The sequence below is a fragment of the Eulemur rufifrons genome, chromosome 5 (genome assembly GCF_041146395.1).
Source record: "Eulemur rufifrons isolate Redbay chromosome 5, OSU_ERuf_1, whole genome shotgun sequence".
Taxonomy (NCBI): Eukaryota; Metazoa; Chordata; class Mammalia; order Primates; family Lemuridae; genus Eulemur; species Eulemur rufifrons.
The window spans coordinates 39,831,331-39,845,135 of NC_090987.1; the positions used below are offsets into that span (position 1 = coordinate 39,831,331).

General features: G+C 40.9%; 1 protein-coding gene across 1 annotated transcript in view; it reads right to left on the reverse strand.

Annotated features, from left to right (window-relative positions):
- TTC39C (tetratricopeptide repeat domain 39C) overlaps positions 1-13,805 on the reverse strand; it is a 106,835-nt gene that overhangs the window by 47,061 nt on the left and 45,969 nt on the right. Inside the window, exons 3-5 of the mRNA XM_069468178.1 lie at positions 13,350-13,478; positions 10,593-10,707; positions 712-1,066 (exon numbers count right to left, since the gene is read on the reverse strand). Of these exons, the coding sequence (XP_069324279.1) occupies positions 712-1,066; positions 10,593-10,707; positions 13,350-13,478 (599 nt within the window). The remainder of the gene's footprint in view (positions 1-711; positions 1,067-10,592; positions 10,708-13,349; positions 13,479-13,805) is intronic.

The window sequence follows — 13,805 nt, forward strand, 5'->3', positions numbered from 1 at the left end:
ACAAATGGTATAATGTTCGACAACAAACATCTGGTCATTAAATCACAAATGATAAATATTTGCCAGAAATGATAAATGATGAATATTTGCCAAAAAAAAATCACATCACTTTTAACTGATGTAGAAATAGGTGAATTCTCACTCTAAATAGTTACATCAGCTTTCTCACGTTCTCTGGTTTAAATAATTGTTATTTACATTTAGACTGAACCATGTAACATGACTTAATTTAGTGGAATAGCACAAAGTATCCAGGCCACATATAAGAAACCAACTGACCACCTATAATCATCCAGCAAAATTACGCAACATGAAGATTCTTTATAAGAATAAAAATTTCAGAACAACAGAAAAGGCTTATCTTTTTTGTCTCCTGAGTCCAAAAATCAGGATCGTGAATCTCAGTGACTCTGGTCCAAGTCAAAAGAACTGCTTGAAAAACCATTTCAGGTTGAAAGATAAGGTCACTTTACCAGTTTAAAATACAGGCATCAAGAGACTTATGAACAGTGAGTGCCTTGTTTCCTAACTGAAGTCAGAACTGCCACCACCACCATGGAACACGGTCCTCGGTGTTGCATTAAGACACAAGGCACACGTCCTGTCAACCAGCCATCATTTTACCTGAAGTTTCCTTTAAAGTCTTTGATTGTGGTTTACTTACTTTCAACACTATATTATCTACCAAAGCATTGCAATATAGCTACTCACGTAGCTAAAGGGGCCTTCATGTCCTTACTTTCGCTTGCATACATCAGTGAAGAAAGCCCCTGTAGGCGGTCTCCAGGAAAACCCAGCAGGTTGATGATTTTGAGCAGGTTTGGGGGCACCATGGATATGCAAAGGTGAAAAAGGCCATATCCAAAGCTAACAGCACCTTTCAGTCTGTTTAGAGACTCCTCAGACACCCCTTCAGCCACAATGTGATTATCATTTGCAGCATCAGAAGTCAAGGACTCTTCCGTTAGCTTCTTCTGATGCAGCTCCTGAAGGGCATTGATGTCCAGATAGCATTTATTGTAAATCTTCCAGGCCTTCCTAAGGATCCACCCACCTTTTATATAGGCTACAAAGAGAAGGAGAGAAAAGCATTCAAAAATAAGCCTTCAACATAATTTTTGTATTTGAATAGTAAAGGATATCGAAAAATAACCGAAAAGTCAAGCAAAAATTTAAAAACATAAAAATTATTAGCTATCACTGCACCCTTTTTTTTCTTCATAGTGCTTACTGAAATGCCTTCTTTCTTGTTGGTTTCCCTTAACTACGCTAGATGACCACTGGCGAAAGCCATGTGTTTTTTGTGCATTGTTGTATCAAGCCCCTCATGCAGCAGCTAGGGCAGAGTATATAACACATGCTGAAAGAATGAATGAATGAATGAATGGCACCACTTGAACCCAACTTTTTTCCCCCATGTGTTCTGTGAAAGCCTCCACCACGTCTCTTAACTACTCTGGTGCTTTCCTAATAAACCTCTTTTCTAAATCATGCATTTGTCTAACCTGTGTTTCCTTCTTAGCCTAGTTTACCATTAAATTTATACCCAAGCACCATGCATGGCATCTTGCCAAAAAGTAAAACAAGCAAACAAAAAGGATTAATATTTACTGGGTAAAAAAAATGGCCAGTTTATTACCAAAAAAGTCATTCATGTTAAATGCAGAAATGCAAAGACTCCCCCAATTGCCTAGATATGACGTCTACTGTGTGGCTTAACATGCCATAGTGGAATGGCTTTATCTGGTCTATGACAATGGCATTTACCCATGGCCCCAACCTAGAGGGACCCCCAGTGAGGAGGGTAGCAAAGAAAAAGTCACTGCACATCTCAGGGTAAAAAGCTGTTATTTAAGCCACTTCTATTATTTCCCATTAGGCCAATGTTTCTTACCAGAGCCCACTCCAGAACACGGACACAAAGACGACTTCAAGGCTAAGAGGTAAGTCGTGGGGTTCACCACCATCCCTGGCCCATGGGCCCGCAGACAAGCCCTCAGGACCTTGCTGTCAACTCTGCTAAGAACATTTCACCTTCAGGGGAGTAGTGGGGGTGGGGGCAGGTCGATTTATATGTGATTATCTGAGAGCATCATCACTGCATTCTTGAGGAAAGGACTGTCTGTGGGGAATTCTTTGTAAAATAAAGCTCTCATAACTACAAGAGAGCTTATCCACTAGGCACCATCACTAATACGATACCGGCTCTGACTCTCATGTACAAAGGGACAACATGAACTGTCCCAAACTTCCGGGTCCTTTAGAACAGCAGGAAAATAACATTTAAAAATGCTGTTTTTAAATTTCAGAAAATATATAAAATAGAAATCTGATTTACAAATGCCCAATGTCTGCATTGAAAATGATGTGAGAATATATGGTATGTGCAGAAAAGAGCTAACATAGTAGGCCTGACTGCTACCCTTCAAAAGGTCTGCTAACAAGGTTGGCCCTTGGATGAACCGGGAACTTGCAAAGTTCTTACCACTCCCAGAACTGGTAAGAGTGGCTCACCGTGTGTGCCTACACCATACAAGCAATATGGTTTATACTGGATCCCCGCTTTATTTCTGGGAGTCTGGAATTTGAGTATGTGCCAGGCAGCGGGGTGCCTACATGATTGGCCCCCGGTAACAACTCTGGGCACTCAGTCTCTAACGGGATTCGCTGGTTGGTAACATTTCATCCGTGTTGTCACAGCTCGGTGCTGGGGGAATTGAGCGTGTCCTATGTGACTCAGCGAGAACAGATCCTCGGAAGCTTGTGCCTGGTTTCCCCTGGGCCTCACTCCATGTACCTCTTCCCTTTCTTATTTGCTTTGTATACTTCTGCTGTAAGAAATCGCAGCTGTGAGGATGATTATACACCCAGTCCCCAAGCAAATCATCAAACCTGGGGGTAGCAAGCTATTGGGTTACTGAAGCATATCAATTTTCTGGCAAATGATGCCCACACCTCCTATGGGATCACAATTAAAAACACAACCATGCTGCAAGTTCTGTGTGATTCACGACATATAGTCTACATCCACTGAAAAGAATGCTCTAAGGTAGAATGAACAAGTAAAATAAATTAGTTTATAAAAGTTTTTTTTAAAGGGAACTATTTTTTTTAACTTTGTAATGATAAAAGTAGTACACATTTGAAACAATTTATTTTCATTTTGTTTTATTTAACAGAACTATTTACTGTACAAACACTACATTTCAGGTATCGTTCTGGGTGAGTCTTCCTTTAAGAGGCTCAATGACTTTTTTCCCTCCTAAATGGAACTACGATGGGAAAAGACAGGTTGGAGAAAACCCTGGAGCTTCTTTGTATACTAACACAGTGGATTTTTAAGTTTTGGATTCATCCCATATTGCCTACAAACAAGAAAGATGGTTCTCAGTTATGGTCCAAAGAGCTGAAGATTTAAGAGAAAAGCAGAAAAAGAAAAAATAATAAATAGGAAGCTAGAATATATATTCTTGAAAACACAAAAGTCTTTGGGATCCAACTGAAAACAAATAATCATTGGCTACAGATAAAAAAAGAAAATTTACAAAACCCTAAAAATGTTAATCAGCTATTAAGTAAGTTTCTATTACATGCCTGGGACTGCGTGTGGCATCTGAGGGACACGAAAGAACTATAAAACATAACCCAGGTCCTCCAAATGCCCACAATAAAATGAGAAAAGAAAACAAACATAAATGAAAAAAATAAGCATACAACATTATACATATTTATTTAAATGCTCCTCTGGGTCATATGCAAAAGAGTGAAAACAAATAATGGTGAGATTATGAGTGAACTGCCCTATTTTATTTCCTTTTTTGTCATTAAATTGTTTTCCATGTAATAAGTACATAAATAAATTTAAAAGTGCAGAATAAGTATGGCAGGATTTCGGTATGAAACTTCACCCCCTCCCGCCGCCATCCCTAACTGGAAATTTGGAGGGAAAAATGTAACTCCATGTTACCCTGCATTTTCCAGGCTACCTTAGCCTTCTTACAGGAAGCGGAGCTTGAATCAAGGGAAAGGCAACGTTCTGGGAGAAAGGAACAGAAATGTGAGTAAGAAGGAGCAGATGGGCAAGCTGTTCAGAGGTGGAGTGACACCGGGGACACCCAGGGACAACGGGCAGCATGTCCAGCTGAGGAGGGAACACCTGCTACCAGAGAAATGGGAATGTCTGAAATTGGGGTTGAAGAGACTGGGGTTAGAGGAATGAACTGTGACAATCCAGATCTCAGGTGAGGAATTACAGAAATGGATGGTAGAACTGGAGATAAACATTAGAATCCATCAGCTTCCGAATGCACAGAGCTCAGTCAACAAAACACGAAAACTACACAGTAAAACTCTCATTTTCATAGGATATAAATGAAAAGAATTCAACACGTCTTTAATTTCATGCTTAAGATAGGAGCATCAGTACTAGTGTCTAACAGTACATGTTAAAGACTCGACAGGAACAAGCTTTAAGGCCCTTAATTTGAGCCCGGGGAATAGAACCCAAAGCTTTGGACTGCGTCAAAGATTATAAACTGAAATGTGTACAAACAAAAACCGTATTACCCATGTCAAGAGAGATTTTGCTTTTATTAAGGTTATTAAGTATTAAATATCTGATTTCCTTAAGTACTAAGTTTGACAGTTGATATCTCTGACATTTTACTTTGACACTTCTTGGTTTATTTTTATTGTAAAGGCACATCCTCAGTCTTTCAAACGCACAGTTTGGCTTGGGAATATCTTTCAAAGTTTTTTTTAGAGCGATTTTTGTGAAACCATGGATATGTCAAAAATTTGTGTTATTTTCAAATATGAGTTCCATCGTGAAACCAATGAGCACAGACAGCTCAAAATATCAACAAAGTGTTTGGGAAAGATGTGGCTAATGAACACACAGTACGTCAGTGGTTTGTGAAGTTACATCCTGGTGATTTTAATATGGAAAGTGAGCCACGTGGGTGACCTGACACCAAGGGGGATGATGATGAGCTGAAAGCTGTAGTGGAAGCGAATCCATCTCAACCTACGTGTGAATTAGCAGCAAGGTTTGACGTTGCTATTCCAACAATATTGGACCATTTGAAACAAATGGGCAAGGTAAAGAAGCTGGGTAGATGGGTTCCGCATGAATTAAATGAGCATCAGAAGAGAAATCGTCTGGAAGCTTGCCTTTCTTTGCTGTCACGACATAAAGGCAAACCATTTCTACACCACATTGTTATAAGTGATGAAAAATGGATTCTTTTTGACAATCGCAAGCATTTGGCACAATGGTTGGATAAAGATGAAGTGCCAAAACACAGTCCAAAACCAGATATTCAGCAAAAAATGCTAATGGTGTCTGTTCCATGGTTCAGTGCTGGTATTATCCACTACAGCTTCATGAAACCTGGTCAGTCGATTACAGCGGATGTCTACTGCAACCAATTGGACTAAATGATGAGGATGCTTGCCATTAAGCCGCTGAGACTGGTCAACAGAGACAGGCCAATCCTCTTGCAAGACAATACTCGACCACATGTCGCACAAACAACGCTGCTCAAACTACAGAGGCTGGACCTGGAAACTCTCTGTCATCCACCGTATTCACCAGACCTTGCACCAACTGACTACCACTTCTTCCAGGCTTTGGACCACTTCTTGCAATGAAAAATATTTAATTCTCAACAAGCTGTGGAAAATGCCTTTCACAAGTTTATTGCCGCTTGCTCTCCAGGCTTCTCTGCTGCTGGCATAAACAAGCCACCGTTAAGATGGCAAGACTGTGTTGACAGTTTAGGTGCAAACTTTGATTAACTGTACTGCTTCTTGTTTGAGATATAATAAACTACACTTTTGATTTCAAATCGGACATGTCATATCTAATGACCTAGTACTACTTTCTATGTTCAACTTGGCACTGACACAGGTTTCCTAGGACTTGCCCTACTCCCCATCCCAAACTCCGAACCATCCAGCCACAGCCAGAGCCCACCAGTTGAGGCAAAGGTCAAGGGAGGACGCAGCAGAGAGCAGCATGCCCTGCATGGCAGCCACCACAGGAGGGACGCTCTGGAGCTCCACACAGCAATGCCACCAACGAGCACACATCTTCCCAACAAGCAGAGAACACCGTACTCAAGAGCCACACACTCCGCATTGCCTGCCATCCACTCCTCTACAAGGCCCAATATAAATCATTCAGCTGTCCTTATCTCCCTGTGCCTGTGGAGGAAGGCAGAGAGAGCAGAAAACCACAGACCACTTGTCCCACCCTACGAGGGCCAGGCGGCAATCAGCAGAGAGCTGGGGGGCAGATAGCAAACCCTGCCCCGTGTGGGGGTGGAAGTCCTTCCTAGGAAAGGACAAGAGTCACCTGGAAAACGAATGTATCAAGTTACCCTAAATTGCTCTTGGAAGAAATTTTGTAATTTTTCAGGTAGATTATATCTGGTGAGAGCACCTGCCATAGCATCCTGTCTGTTCACCTATCCTAGAAGGAGGCTGCTTAGCCCCGTAGTGGAAGGTAAATTCAGGCTTCCTTTCTTGTGCCCCAAATAATAGACTTTGAAGGACAAAAGATGATTAAGTTTCACCAGTCACCCCCCCTCACCATCGACAGACTTCTAATAGGTGAACTTCTCCAATATCCTTCCAGAGTGGTGTCATCTTTCTTCCATTCCCTCCCTTTAAGTCACATAATACACACCCAACACGTGCTACACAAAGGCACCACAGGTGTCAGGGATGTGGAGAGGGAAATGGGCCTTCGTTTTTTATAACCCTGCTGGGGGACAGGATCAGGGACCCTGATCTTCCTTCCCAAAGGTTCGGAATCACTCATTTCCTGTGCAACCTCTGTGACAAACTTACATCTCTACTGGTTAAAGTATCTCTCTGAATTAGAACTTATTTTCTCATCTTTTCCCGCTAAACCATGAGATCCCCCTGGGCAAGAGCTGCATCTCATCCATCTCTAGACCACCAGCATGTATCGTCTCACAGCATATGACACGTAGTAAGTGCTCAATAAATGTGGGAAGGAGGTAGAACAGCAGGTGGACGGACACAGTCCCTGCTCGGAAGGATTTACAGTCTAACGCTTTAGGCGGGCACATAAACAAAGTTCGTGTTGCTGTGTGATGGGTGTCGTACCTGGTGATATACTAGGTACTCCATGGCAGAGCAACAAAGGCCAGGCTGAGGAAGTCAACGAAGAGGGAGTGCAGGGGGAAGAAGGCCTGGGCTGCACTCCATCAGGCAAGAGAGAAAGACCAAAGGGGCACGGGCGTCCAAGCTGAGGGGGGAGGCTGAATAAAGGCACGAGGTGGCAAAGGGATTCAGGGGATGGCGAGGAGCTCTGGGAGCTAGATAGAGGCATGGGAGGGCAGCAGGCCAGGAAGGGGACACGTTCTTACATGGCACCCAAAAGAGGAACTGGAACTTTACCTTGCAGGCACAGAAGGCCAGCCAGGCACTCACAGCACAGGTGTAAGGGCTTTTAGGAAGGTGGCTCCAGTGGCAATGCAGAGTGTGGCCCAGAGGACAGCGTGAGGCAGCGGGCAGCTCCTGCTCTATCCCAGGGCACAGGGAGTAGAGGGAGAAAGCCCGGAGAAACCCGGGTCTCTGGGCCACCGGAAAGGTGGTGGCACAAGGAACCAGACTAAGGTGATGGGGAAATGGTGAGAACACGAGGAATTCAGCGAGGAAACAGGAAAACCAGGGCTCCAGCCCTGGGTCTGTCACCACCAACAACACATGTGACTCATTCACCCTCAACCATCTCACCTGTCACATAAGGAAAACAATCTCATTCAAGGACAGTTCACTGAGCATATGCTATGCCAAGAACACAAAAGTGAGGAAGACATGGGCCCTTTCTTCAACTCCAAAAGGAAATGAAGGAAACTTATGATAAAACAAGGTGGTAAGTAAGTGCCATAAAACAGGCTTTACAAATAACCTATTTTTATCACAAAAGTAATATGGGCTTACTGCCAAAAAAAAAAAAAGACCCTTGGATAATAGTGTAAATCAAAAAGATATAAAAAAGTGTGGGAAAATGAAGAGAGATGATGGGGCAATTCATTACAAAGAAATTTAAATGAGAAAAACATGAGCGTTTTTGACAGTATGAAGCATTAAAAGTTCACACTGACTCGCCCCTTCCGGAGGTCTGGTCAGTGTGAACACCCCCCCGCCCCCCGTGCTGTCCACTCAAGGGGTGCACAGGCCCACCCATAACAAGTGTCTTCAGAAGGCGGCTTGTGGGGTTTTTTCAAGAAAATTATCCATCTAAAATATTTTCTAAGAAATAGATTCCAACAATGAAGTAAACAAATTACTTCTAGATTAATAACACAATGGGTGTCTGAAAGGCACATAAAGCCCATTGTTGGTTATGTTTGTTTGTTTGAAGCAAATGCCAAACTATCCACAAAGCAAATAACCACCACATACATCTATTAGAACCTGGGAGCTTTCATGACTGTGAGAATTTCACTTTAATACCAATATCACATTCAAGAAATCATAGGGCTTCAGGAAGAACCAAGAATGTTGTTAAAGATCTATGATAAATAGGATTAAATAACTGATTAATATCAAACGATTAAAAGAATGGGTCCACGCCATGAAGGCAATTTGAGAGAAATACAGTTTATGGATAAAATATAAAAGCAGGTTCAACCTCCCTAATAACCAAAAAAATGCATAGGAAAGAACATCTAAATGTCTAAGAGGAACTGATTAAATAAATATGGTACAACCATACAATACATTAATATGCTATTATTTAAGATTCTATTCTAGGTCAGGCTCAGTGGCTCATGCCTATAATCCCAGCACTTTGGGAGGCTGAGGTGGGAAGATTGCTTGAGGCCAGGAGTTCAAGACCAGCCTGGGCAACATAGCAAGACCCTATCTCTACAAAAAAATGAAAAAAAAAAAATTAGCAGGGCACAGTGGCACACACTTGTAGTCCTAACTGCTTAGGAGGATGAAGCAGTAGGATCATTTGAAGCCAGGAGTTCGAGGCTGCAGTGAGCTGTGATTGCACCACTGCACACTCAAGTCAGCCTGGGCCACAGAGCGAGACTCTGTCTCTAAAAAAATAAATAAATAAAATTCTATTCTGAAACTGAGTTATAGGGAAAATATCCAAAGTATAATTTAAAAGGGAAAAATAGGATGCAAAACACTATAGATTCATTTTCATAAAAAGAAATAAAATAGAGGAACATAAAGCAAATCATTAACAATGAAGTGTTTTACATGGTAAAATCGGAGATGATGACTTCCTTTTTTGAAATATTTTTCTATCTTTTCAAATTTTTCCATAATAATATTTAGTAAATTTACAATTGGAATAATTTTAAAAATCAATAATATAAGCTGATGGTTCTAAACTTCATAAGGGCAGGGACCATGGCCTGTGCTTGATCACCTAACACAGTATGAGCTCTATAGATATTTGTGGAATAGATCAGTGAATGAACAAACAAAGGACAGATACATGCATTTTTAAAATTGGGGCATACTTTCATACTTATAAATTGAATTGTGATTGTTTTATCCTGCTCTCTCAACAGATATTTTCTTAATGGCTTAAATTAGCTCCTTACAAGGGTCCTTGAGTATCAGGAAAGGAAGCACAGAATCACAGGGAGCTCCTGTCTTCACCAAAGAGGTCCGGATAAGCTCTGCTGCTCTTTCATATCTGAGTCAGTGCAGAGCTCCAAATGGGAGATTTCACATCACTGCATTATAAAAAATTCATACGAGCTATGAGTTCTCGACCATATAAGTAAGGTATTGGGAGAGTCCTGAGAAGAAGGTTAAAGAAAGAAAAATAATAATAATTGAACCCATACCAAAAATAGCAAATGTCTATGATGGAACATATTTTAAAAGGATAAATTCCAGGAAGTCCAAATTTTGGAGGTCAAAATAAAAATTAAATTTCACTTTTGACTTGAACCAAATACGAACAAAGCATCCTCAAGTATGAGATACAACTCATTTGAGCCTATTTCGCTGAAGAAATAAAAGCCACAGAAGCCTGGAAAACATTTTTCTTGGACAAACTAATTAAGAAATTAGTTTATATGCCTCACTAAAGGTTGTTGAAATGCAGGTCATTCCAGCATGTTAGCAAACCCTTAATGATCTTTAATGATTTCCTAATGTACTTGAAATCCTTTAATGCACTCAGGCCTTCAATAACAATTTCCTGAAAGCCTTAAATTTAAACCAGTTATATTTCATTTTAAGGGTTATTATCACAACTTGATTCCCATAAAGAAAAGGTATTCTGTATCTATCTGTCTATCTATTTATCTATATATATAAAGCACTGGTAATTTCTCTAAGAATGACAAAATTATCTTGAGACAAGAGGATGAAACACAGACCTTGGGACTAAAATCCCACTAAACACACAGTAAACACTTGTGGCTTCAAGTTCCCAAGTAATAAATTGCTTTCACACCCTAAAGAAGCGCCACATGTTTTCAAAGACTGAAATAGGAGACATTCTAAAAAAAAAGAAGAGTATTACCGAGTATGTGCACTGAATCGTTTAAGCCATTAAAAATAACGCTTCAGCATACCTGACAATTCCTGTTTTACAAACGAAAGCACCGCCAGGTAAACCTGGCAGTCAGCTATGATTATCTGCCTCTGAAGCCGGTCAACCACAGAGGGGGCGGATTTTCGGACATCAACCTGTTTGGTGGAAACAAAGTACACACTGATAAATCACACACAACAATACTCCCCGCAAACAGCTTTGTTGCACAAAATAATCTCACATAGGAATTGTGAAATATAGCAGTCACTCACATGCATACTATGAACCTGGTAGCTCCAAATTCCCATTAGATTGTTTTTGGTAACTTAAAAACACAAATTCTAAATGATAAAAACTGAATTCATGGGTGATAAGAAAATCAACACAAAACTTTAGAGTTTCATAGTTTTTTTTAAAAACAATGTGAAGTCTTACTCATCCAAATAAAAATCATTAAAGGTACAATACATTCCCCAAAGTAGATAACCTGAAAAGTCACTTTGTAGCCATCTCTCTTGAGGTAGGACTAATATTAGGGAGCTCTTTTGGTGTATGTGACCGAGATGTGACAGTTGGAAACAGATTATATTTTCGTTAAGGAAGAAATATCCTGGAATTAAAAATTAGCTTTGAATAAATCACAAATTATACTTGATATATAAGCCATATAAATAAAAACAAGCAAAAACCCAAATCATTTTTTATAAAATGTTGGCCTTTATCATAAGAATGTTTCCAAGATGAAGAAAAATCTCTCTGGAATAGAACACTCTCCATTCTTAATACAAAGTAAACTTGAATAAAGTAAGTTAAATAGCTTTCATGTGTTATCACAATGACGTAAGAACTGACAGGATTTCTGCAAATATGCCAACAGTATACATAGTATACATGATGGAGAGACCTGTTTCCCTTTTTTCTAGATTTTAGCATAATCCATCATGGTCACTGTTGTTCTAAATCTAGCCCCAGCACTCCTTATTCTGTTCATTTGGGAAAATGTCCACTTCCCATTACTTCTGTTTCTTTGTTTGTAATTACATCCACCGTGCAGAGTTGTCAGGAGGGCTAATGACATACTGTATAAGAAAATGCTTTTTAAATTGCAAGGATCCATGACAAATGTTAATTATTAACATACGTGATACGCTTGGAACTAGATACTAAGGACAGACATGTAAACAAGCTCACGGTCTAATGAGGAAATACACACCTTATTACCATGCAATGTAGTAAGTGCTCTGAGAGGGTAAAGTACAGTGAACTATGGGATCCTGCAAGGAAACATACTCAACAGGGCTCAGAGCCTCAGGCTGGAGTCCTTGGGGAAAATGACATCCAGGAAGAACTAAAGAATGAGGAGGAACCACGTAAAGAAGGAAGAGAATGTTCTAGGCAGAGGAAAAGTAAAAACCAAGTCAGCCACTTTAAGGAGTTTGGACTTTATTATAATGGCAATGGCAGGTGGGGGAAGGGCCATTGCAAACCAAGCCAGCACCATATTTGCATTTCAGTGACTGTGTTACAGAGAATGAATTAGAGAAGCAGAGACTGGAAGCAAACATGCCAGTATGTCTTAAGCAAGCTGGACGGTGCCTGACGGGAGATGGCAGTGAGGATGGAAAGAAATAGATGAATTCAAGATGTATTTAAGAAAGAAGAGTCCACAAGACTTGGCCATTGACTGGACGTTGGGTTTGGAGAGGGAGGAAACAGGGAAATCTCTGGCCCTTCCAGAGCATCCAGAGACAGTCCCGGCCCAGCAGTGGCTTCCCCATGGTGAATACCATAAGCCTGAGCAGAGGTGACGCCATCTGCTATGACTGCCTCCTAGGTAGGGGACAGGCATGTAGGAGCAGAGGAAAAGATGGGGCAGCTTCTGATGACTGTCACCAACAGACTGCCTTATCAGAGGCAGATGTGATGTGTGAGAGACCCTCGGGCACTCCAAGAAATATCAAGGGTAGGAGGATGTCTCCCCAGAGCCTAGAACTTTTGCACTGAGAGGTGAAGGCAAAATCAGGAAGAGTGGATTATGATGCCACTGGGACTTGTAACCGAAGGCTGGTGAGTCCTGGGGAAAATTGGGTAAACAGCTGAATTCCAGAATTATGCCAAAATGCAATTCTCTTGTTAGCCAACTGTCATCGTGTCCTGTTTGAGCTACATATATGAGAGCCTCAGTACAATGGCCCTTGCCTCGTGGCCCATTACAGAAGAAGTGATGCCAGGTCACCAAAGAACATGTGCTGAATGGCTCTAGTTACTGAGGGAGCTCCTGGGTTTTGGTTTTTTTGTTTGTTTGTTTTGTTTTGTTTTGTTTTTTTTGAGACAGAGTCTCACTCTGTTGCCTGGGCTAGAGTGCCCTGGCTTCAGCCTAGCTCACAGCAACCTCAAACTCCTGGGTTCAAGTGATCCTTCTGCCTCAGCCTCCCGAGTAGCTGGGACTACAGGCATGTGCCACCATGCCCGGCTAGTTTTCTCTATATATTTTTAGTTGTCCAGCTAATTTCTTTCCATTTTTAGTAGAGACGGGGTCTTGCTCTTGCTCAGGCTGGTCTCAAATGCCTGACCTCAAGCGATCCTCCCGCCTCGCCCTCCCAGAGTGCTAGGATTACAGGCGTGAGCCACCGTACCCAGCCTAGCTTCTGTTGTTTTAAGAGATACATTTTCCATAACCAAAAGCCATAAGAAACCTTTAGTTTTTCAGTCATATTCTAAATACCAAAAACAAAGGAAAGGAGTGATGTTCTCCATAAGCGGCACACAGTCCATAACCCAAAGGCACGATACGTACATTCTTCTTAATTTTATTCTTGATTGTTTCAATGACTCCAGCCTCTTCGCTTTCACACAGCTTTTCTGTAGTTTTTAAGTCATCACATGCCACCTGCATTTTTTCTTCTTCAAATGTCATCATGGCATTCTTTCAAAAAATAAAAAAAATATGAATGAATTAGGAAGCATCTGAAAATGCAGGCCAATTTATTAAAACAAAACTCCAAACTGGAAAAAAAAAAAAAAAACCCACTGAAATTACTTGTTGCAAGTAAAAGAATCAAAATGTTACAGTTTACCCTATTGATTGGAAGAAACTCACGACGAAATATGAATATACCTCTATCACATCAGCATGAAAAAATATATGCTAACAAATGTCCCTGCAATTATTGTTCTAGAATTTTTGTTGCCGCTGTTCTTAAGCCAGTAACAAAAATTCTGTACAGTTTCTGATTGCTCTGTTCACTTCGGT